This window comes from Nothoprocta perdicaria, unplaced genomic scaffold (genome assembly GCF_003342845.1).
Source record: "Nothoprocta perdicaria isolate Ctin4 unplaced genomic scaffold, notPer1 scaffold_35, whole genome shotgun sequence".
In the NCBI taxonomy this organism is placed as follows: domain Eukaryota; kingdom Metazoa; phylum Chordata; class Aves; order Tinamiformes; family Tinamidae; genus Nothoprocta; species Nothoprocta perdicaria.
In genome coordinates, this window is record NW_020455588.1 from 3,237,232 (window position 1) to 3,251,235 (window position 14,004).

General features: G+C 41.3%; 1 protein-coding gene across 1 annotated transcript in view; it reads right to left on the reverse strand.

Annotated features, from left to right (window-relative positions):
• Positions 1–6,689: 6,689 nt before the first annotated feature.
• The window catches only part of ST8SIA4 (ST8 alpha-N-acetyl-neuraminide alpha-2,8-sialyltransferase 4), a 55,224-nt gene continuing 47,909 nt past the window's right edge, over positions 6,690–14,004 (reverse strand). Inside the window, exon 5 of the mRNA XM_026044108.1 lies at positions 6,690–10,720. Within this exon, the coding sequence (XP_025899893.1) occupies positions 10,438–10,720 (283 nt within the window). The 3' untranslated portion in view covers positions 6,690–10,437. The remainder of the gene's footprint in view (positions 10,721–14,004) is intronic.

The following is a 14,004-nucleotide window of genomic DNA, read 5'->3' on the forward strand; positions in this document are numbered from 1 at the left end:
ATAAGCTACTTCCTTGTGCCTCCACCACACCTCCTCATTGCCTGTTGTCCTGGCTCCAACTGCATCCGCCTCCTGCTCACCTGACAATGGAGCGGTTGGAGCAGCATCACAGCTCCCATTGCACTGTGAACTCCAAAGGCAGTAAGTATTTGAATTCATCCCATATGCCTCCAAAGAGAAGCTGTTAACCCTTATCAAAGTATGTTTTCTGAATATCCACACACTTATTTTCTGGGATGTGGCATGCATGTATGTGAAAAAATACACTGAAAACTGCTGTACTGGGAAAACACAAGTCTCGTGAAACACAGTGCTTATTTCAAAAGCTAAAATCTAAGCTCTGTGCTATATGTTGCCCTGTAGCACCTCAACTGAGTGAGACACCTCGAGTGTCTCACCTGAGTCATGTCGCAGACTTCTCCAATACATGAGCATAGAAACCATGGAACAAAAATCCTAGTTATTTCTACAGTATTATCCCCAAGCAAGCTGGCCTCATTTTGGCTGCTAAGCTCAATTGTTGGAGTCATGCACCTAGGCTTACCAGCAAGTTCTTGACTTTGCAGTAGGTGTATTATACCCATCTGCTTTCCATCTGATCTCCTTTTCACTTTGCATTTCACTCCCTCACGTACGAGGGAACAGCAAAGCCATCAAACGTGGTCTTCACCAGAGTTACCTTCAGCTACTTCAGCAGTGAGACCAGCTCTGAGCAAGATGGCAAAATCCACAGTTCTGAAATGTACCTCTACCCGTGAGCTGAAGTCACATTTATCGCATCTCATTCTTGATTCACAGCGCAGAAACTACCACTTAAGAATATATTTTGCAAGTCAGAAGCTTGCTCAAAAAATCTTGTTCGTCAGATTTATTGCATCAAAGGCCCAGGAGGTCACAATATTGCTCTTTTGTAAATTAAGTAAATATCTGTCTTAGTCTGCCCTTCAAAATGCTTATTAGTTTGTCAAAGCAAGTCAGGGAGATCATGTTTAAACCTGAATACATATACTTCTCTTCATCAGCTGAGAACACTGGTTTTGGCCAGAGATTTGTATCAGAGGCACGGTCTTGCCAGACAGTGTCTTTTCATCTCTTGGGAAGCCCAAAGCCTTCAATAACAACAGGCTCTTTTACCCCTTCCTTCCCACCAGCTGCATGACCAGGCTTTTTCCTTCAAGGATTTGGAGCTTCAAGTAGGAAACTACCTCTGTAGAGTTGTTCTAATTAATAATGCACCATTACTTATCAATCACCATTGTTTAAGTGGCACTTCACCATACCTAATGAGAGTCTTGCTGCTGTGTTTTTCTTTGCTCTAGCAAGGGGGAGCTGAGACCCTTGACAAGGTGAGGGTGCAATGGTGGCCTGGCTGCACACGGGCATTTGCTCAGTCTGCAAGGTCTCCTGCTAACCATCCTCTCTACACAATTCACAGAGAGGAAGTATATGCAGCATATAGACCTTAACACATTCTGTAAAAAGTATTAGGACAACAAACGAACAGGAGCACTCTGAGGAAGGAAGTTTCTTCATTAAAAATAGCTTAAAAATAAAACAGTGTCATTTTAAAATGTTCAGTAACAAATTTAAACTAACTAGGCATGTTGCTGTAGCATATTAGATTCTCTACTTAGTGAGCAAGATCCCATTTCAACATGTGCTTTTCAAATAGGAGACACAAAGAGGATGCCTATCTCAACTCAGCTACTTCTTGTATTTCTGTTGACTTTCATTAAGATAGAATCTGAACTGAAACTAGAATTTAGCAATTTCTTGGCTGTCTGCTACATTTTAAAAGGTCAGGAAATTACTAAGAAATATACTTTATCTGAACTGTTTCTTGACCAAATAATTACTAACATACATTCTACTGTTATGTGCTGTTCAAATAACCCAACAAGGAAACAGGATACAAAGAGATGAACAAATCTCTCCTATTTTTAGAGAGCCGATAGTTTTCAAACCACAAAGTTATTTTTTTCATATGACTTGTTTCAACAGCAAACTGGAGCAAAGCCCAAATCATCATCTTTTAGTGTAAGTCTTTGTATGCAAGCCAGCTTTCAAGCTTATTTCTCTATTTAACCCTAGAAACAAAGATCAAATGAAGTTTATACTAGATTTTCCGTTAGTTGATATCCTATTAAAAAAAATTGAAAATAACCAATACACAAGGAGATTGAGAGAGGGGATCGTCCCCCTCTTCTCAGCCATGGTAAGGCCATATCTGGAGTACTGTGTCCAGTGCTGGGCTCCCCAGTACAAGAGGGATGGGGAGAGTCCAGCGCAGGCCTACGAGGATGATCAGGGGCCTGGAACATCTGCCCTGTGAGCAAAGGCTGAGGGAGCTGGGCCTGTTCAGCCTGGAGAAGAGAAGGCTGAGGGGGGACCTGATCAGTGTCTATAAATACCTCAAGAGAGGGAGGGAGGAGGAGGGGGTTGGCCTCTTTTGAGAGGTGGACACTGATAGGAAATGGCCACAAACTGAAGCACCAGAAGTTGTGCAGGAACTTAAGGAAAAATTTCTTAACAGTGAGGGTGACAGAGCCCTGGAACAGGCTGCCCAGAGAGGTTGTGGAGTCTCCTTCTCTGGAGATCTTTAAAACTCGCTTGGATGCAGCCCTGTGCCACATGCTCTAGGTGACCCTGTGGGGGTGTGTGTGTGGGGGGGGAACTGGATGACCTCTAGAGGTCACTTCCACCCTTAGGGATTCTGTGATTCTACAATCTCTAGAGTTACTTGCTTCAACATAGTCAGCTGAAGACTTGCTCAAGCCAGAAGCCGTTGCAAGACTATACAACTACCACATGGGCAACTCCATCCCATGAACCTGGAAATAAAATTCACTTGGGCTGAACAGTAATTCTCAAATATTTCTTAAAAAGAAAGTTACTTCCCTTAAGAGGAGTTCTACATTCTTTGCAAACTAGCTCTAGGTGGGAAGCTACTGAAGGTGGAAGGAGAAGAACAGGTACATATATCTGCTACTCACTTGTCTTGGGTTCACACCTAGTATCAACAAGTGAGGGAGTTTCAAGCACTGGGAGAAATAGCAGAGGCTGGCAACTAGAATTTATATTTATGGAGAGACAAATGAATACCTGGATCCTCATCAGACAGCTACTTTTCACTCTTCATTGCAGTCCTGTAGTTTTGCTGCCTGCGGGTCACTTCAGCATGGTCTGGGGATGCAATGAGGTTCAAGTGATCACATCACTTATCGGCCAGTTCCTCCTAGTAACTTAACAAATCCTTGACACCTTTGACAGAAGAGTAGCTACCATAAGCATATTAAATTCCTGAAATTTCATGAAAAACTGTAACTTTCTGGAAAGAGGGACAGTGAGCACCTCTTGTTTCTTAGGGAAGCTGGTCCACAGCCTACAGCCCCACAGCAGTAGCAGTTTGCTCATTAGTGACAGGGTCATTAGTAAAAGCCTCTCAGCTCTTGCATGGCTGCAGACCAACAGCATAGATGGGTGCCTAATTGCTAATGATTTTTGTGGCTGTCCTCATGTTATTAACTTTGGCTTTGAGGGCTACTTTGCTTCAGTCAGAGCATTACATAGGAAAGAAATGTGGGAACTAACCAGCTGCTCCAAGAACGCTGCTCAAAAGTTATTAGACTCGAGACTGATTTCTGACAGTTCGAGTCATTAGTCCAATAGTTAGAGATATGGTTTGGTCAGGCTCCAGAACTGCTGCTGAGTCCTGAAGGTGAGCTGGAGACATCTGATAAGAAATGCAAGCAGATGTGTCGGGTTTTATAGCAGCTGTGCATCTCTGAAAGCAACAGTTCTGGAGAATAATATTCACAAAGTGATTGGGAAGCAAAGCAAGCCAGAGAAACACACTCTGGGCAGCAAAATTAGCTCACATCAAAGACTTTCTGTGCAAAGGTGTGATTTGAAAAGGGGCATGCACCAGTGAGCATGGCACGGGAAGCTGCCTAATTGCTGCTGTCCCAAGAAATCATCCTTCCCGGCCCTTGCATGTTAGAGAAACACTTGGTGAGATCCATTTCCCATCCTCAGATTTTCAGAAATTGACTGATTGCTTAATAACATGAGTCAAAAAGGCTAACTACAAGAAGCAGCATGCATTAATATTAAGCACGATGGCGATTATTTGGAAGGATTAGCTCTGCACACAGAGCATGTTTCCAGAGCTGCTCCCCAGGCACCACGTCTTGGCTGACCCTCTAACACTGGGACCAGCTGCTTTCCTGGCTTTAAGTTGGCAGAGGCTGAACCCTGGACTGCAGCCCGGGGTGCTAACGGGCTCTCTTTCGGTGGGGGGATGTCCTGGAGTGCCTCTGTGACTGATAGCAGGGCAGTGTGTGCAGGGAAAAGGGTGGTCTCAAGAACTGGAAAGATTATTATAGGAAAAAAGGGAAAAAAATCTGAATTCATAGCAAAATACACAATCAAATATTCTTAGATAAAATTCAGTATTACGATTGTTTTTTCTTCTTTCTGTAGGAGATAATGAGTTGAGAAATTAAAAAAAATCATCTTTGGAAATGTCTCCATAGGTAGGTTCGGCATTTGGAGTTCAAAATACTTTGCCCTTCCTGAATGGAAATATTTTGCTCTCTAACATTTATCTTGTCTTTTGGGGAGTTGTATTTTGGGCAGATATGTGCATCTTCCACTCTGTGGCAGAAATGCAGCCTGCACATTGCCTCTCAGATGAGACACCTCCCCTCAGGTCTTCCACAGAGGAGGCTCCTCAGAGCACCATAGGAGATGCTTGTCTCTAGAGAAGAACAGGATCAAAACTTCCCATTTAACTCCAGACAGAAGCATTGATAGCAACAGAATGAAGATTATTGTTCCCCAGTCTTTGATGTACCTGTGCCTATGATATACAGGTATTACATGCCTATAGACTTATTTGTGCTCATTTTTTAAAAAGTCTAAACTATGGTTTTACTTTAAACACACTCTGCACTAAATAAGAATCAAATCCTCTAGATTTACTCCATGATAATTCAAAATGAGTGGAAAAAAAAGTGAGAAGACCTAAAGTACATACATCAAATTTTAGGAAAAAGAGGATCTATATAATTATTGTGGACAGACTGTCTGTCTTGTGACTACAAGACATTACAAGACAAGACGTCTTCATATCATTAGACTTTCTAGCTGCTTACAACTAAGTCAATGGATATGATGCAGTGGGTACTATGTAAATAGCTGTTCTAACCCAGTGTAAGTGAGCACAAAATCCGGCCAGCAAGAACATACACCTGTTTGCTTGAAAACAGTCAAAGATCAGAGTCTCCCAAGATCGTTCTGAGAGAGGATCCTTCTTGTCACATCTTTACCGTTTTATGCTTCTCATTGTAAATTCATTTAAATATATTTTAATCTCCAGAAAACACTTTTTTTTTTTCCTTTGGAATCACATCCTATCCACTGTATTAAGTAGATATTCAAGTATTTGGCCAGGTCTATTCTCATCCAAGTTCCACGAACAGACAATTAAATTGGAAGTGGAAATTATGCTTTCTTTGGACTGACTCTTTTAAAGAATACCCTTTCATGTTGTTAATTAGCCTTTCGTGAGGCTTGGAAGAAGCACTTGAAATATCTTTAAAGTTTGCAATGAGAGAATGGTGAAAGTCTGTCTTTGATTTACATATGTACTTGTTCGAGGATATGAAAAACAGAGGATAAGACAGCCAAAATTTAGTACAAAAAGGAGGTAGACTAGCAAGGCCATTGTTTAAGGCTGCAGAAGAAAGCACAACTGAAGATTTCCAGTGCCTTCATTAGAGGGGCAGGATTTTTCAGAACTGTTACTGATCATGAATTATATGCACATATTTTCACAGAAGAAAGTAATTAAAAGACAGTGCTTTCCCAATAAAAAAAGATAACTATTTAAAATAACCAGATTAGTATTAGAGAACTAGAGGCAGGCACCAGTAAAATACAGCATCTTGCTTCTGCACCATGGAAAAGAACAGAGCTCAGCAAAATATTGACTTTCATGGCTTTCTCAAATTATATACTAGTTCCAACAGTGTGTGAAGGCTAAATCTGCAATTATATAATAAAAATTTCAAATTAATTACGGAATAGCAATTTTTCCTCTAGTTTTATAGAGGGAGCACAGCTGTTTACTGTTTTTTTGCAGTATGGCTAATAGAAATTTAGAAATTTGCCACTGATTGCATGGGCTTTAAAGTTAAGCATGAAATATTATATCTGATTTCTACAGCCTACTTTTTTCATTTTCTTTTAAATTCAAAAGTATAGGCAGAGGTTGGTTCTAGACCTCATTGTCTAAGGTTTGCTCTCCTAAGAACTACTTTAAGCATTTTCTTATAGATACTAGTACAAAATTTAAAAATCTTACAATGTGAAAATAAAATCGATGCCAATCAAGTTGCAAAGGAATATGAACAGAATATAGCAGAAAAAAATGAAAAACCTTGTTTATTTCATAGTTATACAAATAATAAAACAATACCCAAAAGCTGTACATGAAATAATATTAAACAGTGTCAAACATGACGATCCTGACAGAATACATATCAATACTTTAAATCACAGAAATGATACTACATATGCTCAGTAGCAATAGTACTGTGCAGGCATGGCGCTTTCTGTAAACTCTCTTTCTTCACTTTATCTACATTTAGAACAATTGTGCTTTTCCCTACACAAAGTAACAGTGCTCTTAAAAATAAATAATAATGTGCAATTTAAGAGTCAGATCCTTGAAGATGCCAATCTAGATGCCCACCTAAGTTCTGGACATGTCACTCCCAGTAAAGTCACTGTGAGTAGGAAGTGCTCAGCACTGCCAGATCAAACACACCAAAAAAGGTACTGATTGGCTTTTCTTCAAGCTGCAGTTATTAAAAAAGGTGCTGACTTCTAGTATGTGTTGATTTTATTCTTTAACAAATAATGGTACGGTATTCATTAAATGTGGTCTGGTTTCTTATTACATAGCAGATCATGTAAACCAGCCAAAGTTTGAAAGGTTTAGTAGATCTTAAATCTGGAAAGTGACTCAGAGCTGAGGGAGAAAGAACTGTCCTGAAGTTGAAAATGTAGCCAACAAATATATTTATCTATGCTTTTTATGAAATATGAGAGTATCTGCCACAAAAACATTAACATATATATTAATAAACAGTTCACAATACGTTTACCTGAATTAAATCAAATTCTTAAAGAGCTGCCAAAAGATTTTGAAAAATATCCAGTCTGCTGTCTTGCTGTAGCTCCCTGTTCTTATTCTTAGCATACTTCTAGGAACCACAGCTGGCAATCAATGTAACTTTCTTGAGGATAAATCTGAGGAACACTCAGTCGAAGCATATTCCTCAGTTAATCCTCATCAAGGCAGATATCATGACATTATTTGGGACCCTTCTTTTTCTTCCATTTTGTGTTAGTCACTGCTAGTGTTGGATGATGAGAGGGATGAATATAATAAAGCACACCAGGGTAGTGCCACGAGTCAGGGAGGAGACACTTGCTTTCAGTGGGGAAAACAGTCCAAGTCCCAGCCTAAGGAGAAGGTCAAGGGTGCCAACTGTGGGCAATTCCAATGTGGAAAAGCACACGGGAACAAAGAGTGAGGGCTGGTTTTGAGAAGGTCCCAGTAAGCTGCTGTTGCCTTGGAAGAAGGTGCTGCTGTCATGGCCTGTGCAAAACCAAGTCTGAGAAAACTTGTTGCCTGATTGGACTAGGCTTAATGCTAGGGTGGCAATGTGCCTCTATGGCTTGTGAACTAAACCTCACCCAGAAAATCAGATGTGACCCTTGTCAACAGGGACTTTTGTCCATCCTTCATCTGCTGACCCAGAAATGCAACCTCCCCTTATCTATCCTTTATCATTAATGACTCCTTGATTTCATTTATCCAATTACAGAAGGTTGACATTTTTGTTCCCCCCCTCCGCTTTTTTTTTTGGTACTACCAGAAGAATTATAGTATTGTCATCTACTTTGCTCTCAGAGAAATACTCGTACCGGTGTATTAAAAGCTTCCCTGAGGTGGAGAAAAAAACCCACGTACTACTTCATCTTGCAGTCGACGTGAATTCCCCTTCTGTTGATGGGCTGACAGCGGAGCGGAGAAGAGAGCACATTCCCAGGGGAACAGATAAAGCTAAGCAGGCACTTCTTTGAGCTTCTGTGAGACTGACAGCTCTGAACCCTTTATCTCAACAGAGAGTCAATTAGGGCATACAAAATGTGTCAAAGAAACAACAGCCACAAAACCCCAACAGAAAGAATAGGAACACACACATCTTTCGCCAAGCAAATAGCCTTCTCTTAAGCTGCCAGCTTACACTGTGTACGTATAACACTCTGCGGTTCATCAATGACAAATTAAATACACTCCAGTCTGTACTGCTATTGAGTTCCTAGGGATGCCTTGGTTTCACTGCTCATTGGATTGGAACTGCATCCCACACCTCGGCACACAGCCGAAGGAAACTGCCCTGGGGTTGGAGAGACTGGTAAACAGGACAGCGCTACTATTCTGGGGCTATGGCAGAAGGACTTTCTATTTCATGCCAGCTTCTAGAAAACTCGACTGTAAGTCAGGGATTTAGGCTACTACATTTGCATCATCACAGACTTCTAGTCATGCATATGTGAACTTAAAGGGAAACATAGGGGAAAAAGTGGCACGTATTCTTTTTAAATGCTAAAAGTTCTCGAACTTTTCTTTACACATGAAATTCTCCAACACTAGCTCAAGATTTGATATATACAGTGGATAAAACATTTGGAGATGAGGACCTATCCTGGAGCTGAAAACGTTACGGGAAAATACCCATACATGGTACCCATATCCCTCCTCCTTAGCGTAGCCTGCCATGAAAGTGGTAGAAACGGGTGACCTCCTCTCCTTGCTCATACAGAGCTAAAACAAACCATATGAACACAGGTTTTGTACCGTGTGTACATCGTACTGATATTCTGCCCACCCTCTCTCCTCCAATTTATCATTCTCTTTTCTGAAAGCAGGAAGCAAAAGAATTGTTGGTCTGGTGAATAAAGAAAAAGAAAACTGCTCAGAAAAATCAACGGGATAATACAGCTCTGTGTTATTTCAGTCAACTTCACATCCCTACGTCAAGCCCATACAAAAGAGGTGCATCAGAGAGATGTATTATCTGACATCATGAGAAATTTAAGTTTTGAAAGAACTGCTTGATCTACAGTTCCTTTATTTTCCATTTAATTGGTTAGGTCTTTTTTTTTCTTTTAACAAGTTCCAATATGTCAGCTGAGTTCCTTTAGACTTCTTGTTCTCCTTTCAATTAGGAATAAAAATTGTATGCGTTTGAACATATGAGATAATCTCTTTTCTCCTGCAGATATTTCCGAAGAATAAAACTCTACAGGCAACGTCAATAAAGAGGCTTTGAGATGCTTCATGCAAACAACTCAAACAACATAAATCACTGTAAATAAATGATTCAGCAAATGTTTCCTTCATCAGCAAAGAAACATCATATGAAATGTTCATTATTTCTTCAAGAAAAGGAAAAGATGAGTATAGAAAAGAAGCTTAATCTTTGGTACCAAAAATAAGGGCACCTTTTTGTTAAGTGAGTCCACAGATCTGAATAAAACCGAAAATCCTCTCTTTAAAAAAAGGCTCAAAATGACCGATCTCTGAGTGGTTCCAAGTAGTGGGTACCGACAGCTGTAGCTAGAAAACCACCCTGGGAGGTTGAGAGTTGTGCGACAGCAAGTTACAACACAACACCAAGTGATAAAGCATTTGATGTTTCCCTCCACCCTCCCTCCCTTGCCAATTTTCTTCTCCTACGACAATTCCTTAAGATACATACTTTTAATTATTCATCACATCCCCCAAATCCTTGGAGGGTTCCCATACCAAGAGCAACAAAACCCAACCCACGACAATAAGAAAAACGGCAACAAAAGCTGAGGTTATAATACAAGATCAGAAACAGTCCTCTGACTGAAGGCATTTGCTCCATCTGTCCGATCTTACGGACCTTGCTTTCTCTGCGCAATCCCATCGTGATCTTTGCCGCTGAAGCCCTGCGTATTTCCTCGAGAAACGGCCCCACGCACTGGGGGTTTCTCTGATAAGCGCTCTGGCAAGTCAGCAATAAGCAGGCTAATTGTTTCTTCTTTAATTCATGATGAATGTATCGCTGGGTCCTGTAAACACTACTGAGTATACATTCAAGCTTTGTTCTTAGTGAAAGTGGCACTTACTTGAACCCTTGCAGTCAAGATAGCTTAGCTTCATAGCACTTTACAGGTATAGTAGCTGGTTATGCACTTCTGATAAAAATCCGTTTTTCCAATGGCTTAGTGGGTATTGAAGTATATCCTCACTGGAATCCCATTGCCATTCCATAACATCTTTACGATGAAGTGCGTACTCTGGACTTCTTCTTGTATTTTACACGTGCTTTATTGCTGTACACATTTCCCTGTTGTTAGTTTAAGTGCTCCTCTGTTATGTAGTACATATAAAGTCTTAAACTCTAGTGGCATCCTATGAGGGCTGGCATTAGAAAAGTACCGATACTTTAGATCGTCGTAATAGTGATACTTGACTGGTTTTCCATGTAAATCTTTTGGGAATGGCCAGAATCCATACAGATGAATTTCATCACAAAATCTAGTAGCAAGCGTGTACATGAGGAGACCGGTGCTGGGACGCTTGATGTGGACCTTGTTTGTGAGCCAGTAGCTGCAAAGAAATGAAGAAAAAGAATGTCAGGACACATGCAAACAACTCGATGTGAATAAACTGTGGGAAGGAAAATTTGAGCTACTCATTTACTTATGCAGACATTTAATACATCAAAGAAAACGTTTCCTTTTACTTCTGTCTCTCATAGCAAAAGAAGCAACTCCTGAAATTGTGACACTGCTATTGGCACATTTATTCCACCTATAAGAAATAGAGAAGTGATATCTGTTTGATATCTGATACAGCTGAAGCAAAGTTAGCCAAATGAGGACCTGAGTTCAGGCTCTCATCCTACCAAGAACTTGCAAGTGTAGGAAAAAGGCTGCTCATTCCTCCTAATGTCTAACCTGAACCTCCCCTGGCGCAACTTGAGGCCACTTCCTCTTGTCCTATCAATAGCTTTTCTGGAGAAGGGATCGACCCTCACCTCACTACAACTAGTTGTAGAAAGGGATAAGGTATCCCCTGAGCCTCCTCTTCTCCACACTAAATAAGTGTGGAGAAGCTGCTCCTTGTAAGGTCTGTGCTCCAGACCCTTCACCAGCTTCACTGCTCTTTGGAGACGCTCCAGCACTTCAGTAGTGAGGGGCCCAAACCTGAACACAATATTCAAGGTGCAGCCTCACCAGTGCTGAGTACAGGGAAACGATCACTTCCCTGGTCTTGCTGGCTACACTATTCCTGATATAAGCCAGGATGCCATTGGCCTTCTGGGCTACTGGGGCACACTGCTAACACATATTCAGCCTGCTGTCGACCAACAGCTCCATATCCTTGTCTGCCACGCAGCTCTCCAGATGCTCTGCCCCAAGCCTGTAGTGCTGCATGGGGTTGTTGTGACTGCAGTGCTGGACCCAGCACTAGGCCTTGTTGAACCTCGTACAGCTGGTGTCATCCCATTGATCCAGCCTGTTCAAATCCCTTCCTAGCCTCAAGCAGATCTACTCTTCCTCTCATCTTGGTTTTGTCTGCAAAGTTGCTGAGGGTGCATTCAATCCCCTCATCCAGTGCATCAATACAGATATTAAAGAGGACTGACGGCAGTACTAACCCCTGGGGAACACTGCACGACTGGTTGCCAGATGGATTTAACTCCCTTCATCATCACTCTCTGGGCCCAGCCATGCAGCCAGTTATTCACCCAGGGAAAAGTGCATCTGTCTAAGCCATGAGCTGTCAGCTTCTCCAGGAGAAGGCAATGGGTGACTGTGTGAAATGCCTTCCTAAAGTCTAAGTAGACCATGTCCACAGCCTTTCCTTCATCCACTAGGGAGGTCACCTGCTCACAGAAAGAGATCAAGTTGGTCAGGCATGAGCTGCCTTCCATGAACCCATGTTGGCTAAGCCTGACCAAGATGATCTTCTCCATAACTTTCCCCCTGTCAGGCTGACAGGCCTGTAGTTCCCTGGATCCTCCATCCAATCCTTCTTGTAAGATGGGTGTCACATTGGCAAATCTCCAAATCCCTACACAGCATTACCACCCAAATCTAAATCACTGTATTGAAAGCATTCTTAAAGCATTGAGGGATATAGCAACATGATTCCTGGGAACATCTATTCATCAGTATGAGAAAGGACAGTAAAAATAAATATTTAACCAAACGAATATTGAAGTGTCTTAAAAGCAGCAGATGCTGTACAACAGTACAAATACTGTTCGGTTGAAACTGGCCTTCACAGTTTCATACCTCGTCAAAAACACATGGCCTAAAGGCTGATGCCTTTAAATGATAGAAAAATACAGGTCAAAAAGATAAAAAATTTCCATTGTACTCAGTTTCTTATTTGAAACCCGAGGACTGTGTGAGCAGGAAGCAGTTCTAGGCTGCAAAATTCCTTCTCCAAAGCCAACAGAAGGAATGACTCAGAATTTTCTCTGGCCCTAGAAAGCTGGATGGTAAAGGAGTATTTTAAAAAAACAAATGCAATAAGGAAGGTTTAATTGTGCAAAGGACAAGTGTACTGCACACCGTTTTCTTCAGGGTTTACAAAAAACTAAGACTTCAGATGAGATATAACGCTAAGCAATCTGCTTTTCATTTTGAAAACTGAGCAGGCATTTTAAAACAAGACAAGTCAAAGGGGAAACTCTTAATTCTACATCTATCTTTCCTTCTTCCTTTCCTTCTTCTCATCATTTTGATTATGGAAAAGTTATTGAAAAACTAAATCTGATCACTTTTGTTACTTCACATGACAGACAAAGCGAAACAGACTGAACCTGAAATCCAATAACTTAATTTTAGTAGAAACAGATATTTGCAACCTAGAAAGTGAATTGATTCCCCCTGTAACTACACACAGTCAGCCACCTATATGGTGTCTCTAACCGAACAGTAATCTGATCTGACACATCTGTTACAATGACCTTGCACAACTAGTATCATCCACAGTGAATTCAATCTTACAGAACAACGCTGATCACTGTTGAGAACTAAATTAGAAACACACAAGTAGATCAAAACTATTAAAAAGGAAATTACAACAACTTTTACTGAGCACTTGTGTTCAACAATAAAACACTAACACATTAGAGCTTATCGCAGTCTTACACTTTAGAAGTAAACTTGTTGTCATATTCAGAAATCATACAGGAGGAATGTGACTGCTGAGTTTCTTCCATAAATAAGAAAGATATCTAAACAGGATACTCAGAGTATGGTATTGGCTTTATTTACTATTGATATTTGGCAACTTGAGATCAACTCTGCTAAAGACGAAAAACAGCCAAGTAATGCAGTGAGTGAAATGGTTAGAGGCATTTAATGGTTCAGGCTGAAGCTGAAAGCTTCCTGCAGCACATTTCACTGGTGCAAATCCTTGTTCCCAACCTCTGCCTGAATTGATAAGATGATTGTGTGGTGTAGTTAGCCTTTCTGATTTTAGCCCTGAAATATTTCTATAACCATTTAAACGTACATAGTTTCTCTTATTAGAGTCCAGTTGGAGGTCTGTGGCCAGGGGTGTCCCCCTGGGGTCAGTACTGGGCCCAGTGCTGTTCAACTTGTTCATCAATGACCTGGAAGAGGGCACAGAGGGCACCCCTGAGCAAGTTTGCAGATGACACCAAGCAGGATGGAGTGGCCAACACTCTGGAGGGCTGTGCTGCCATTCAGAGGGACCCGGACAGGCTGGAGAGTTGGGCAGAGAGGAACCTCATGAGGTTCAACAAGGACAAGTGCAGGGTCCTGCACCTGGGGAGGAATAACCCCAGGCACCAGGACAGATTAGGGGTTGACCTGCTGGAAAGCAGCTCCACAGAGAGGGACCTGAGAGTC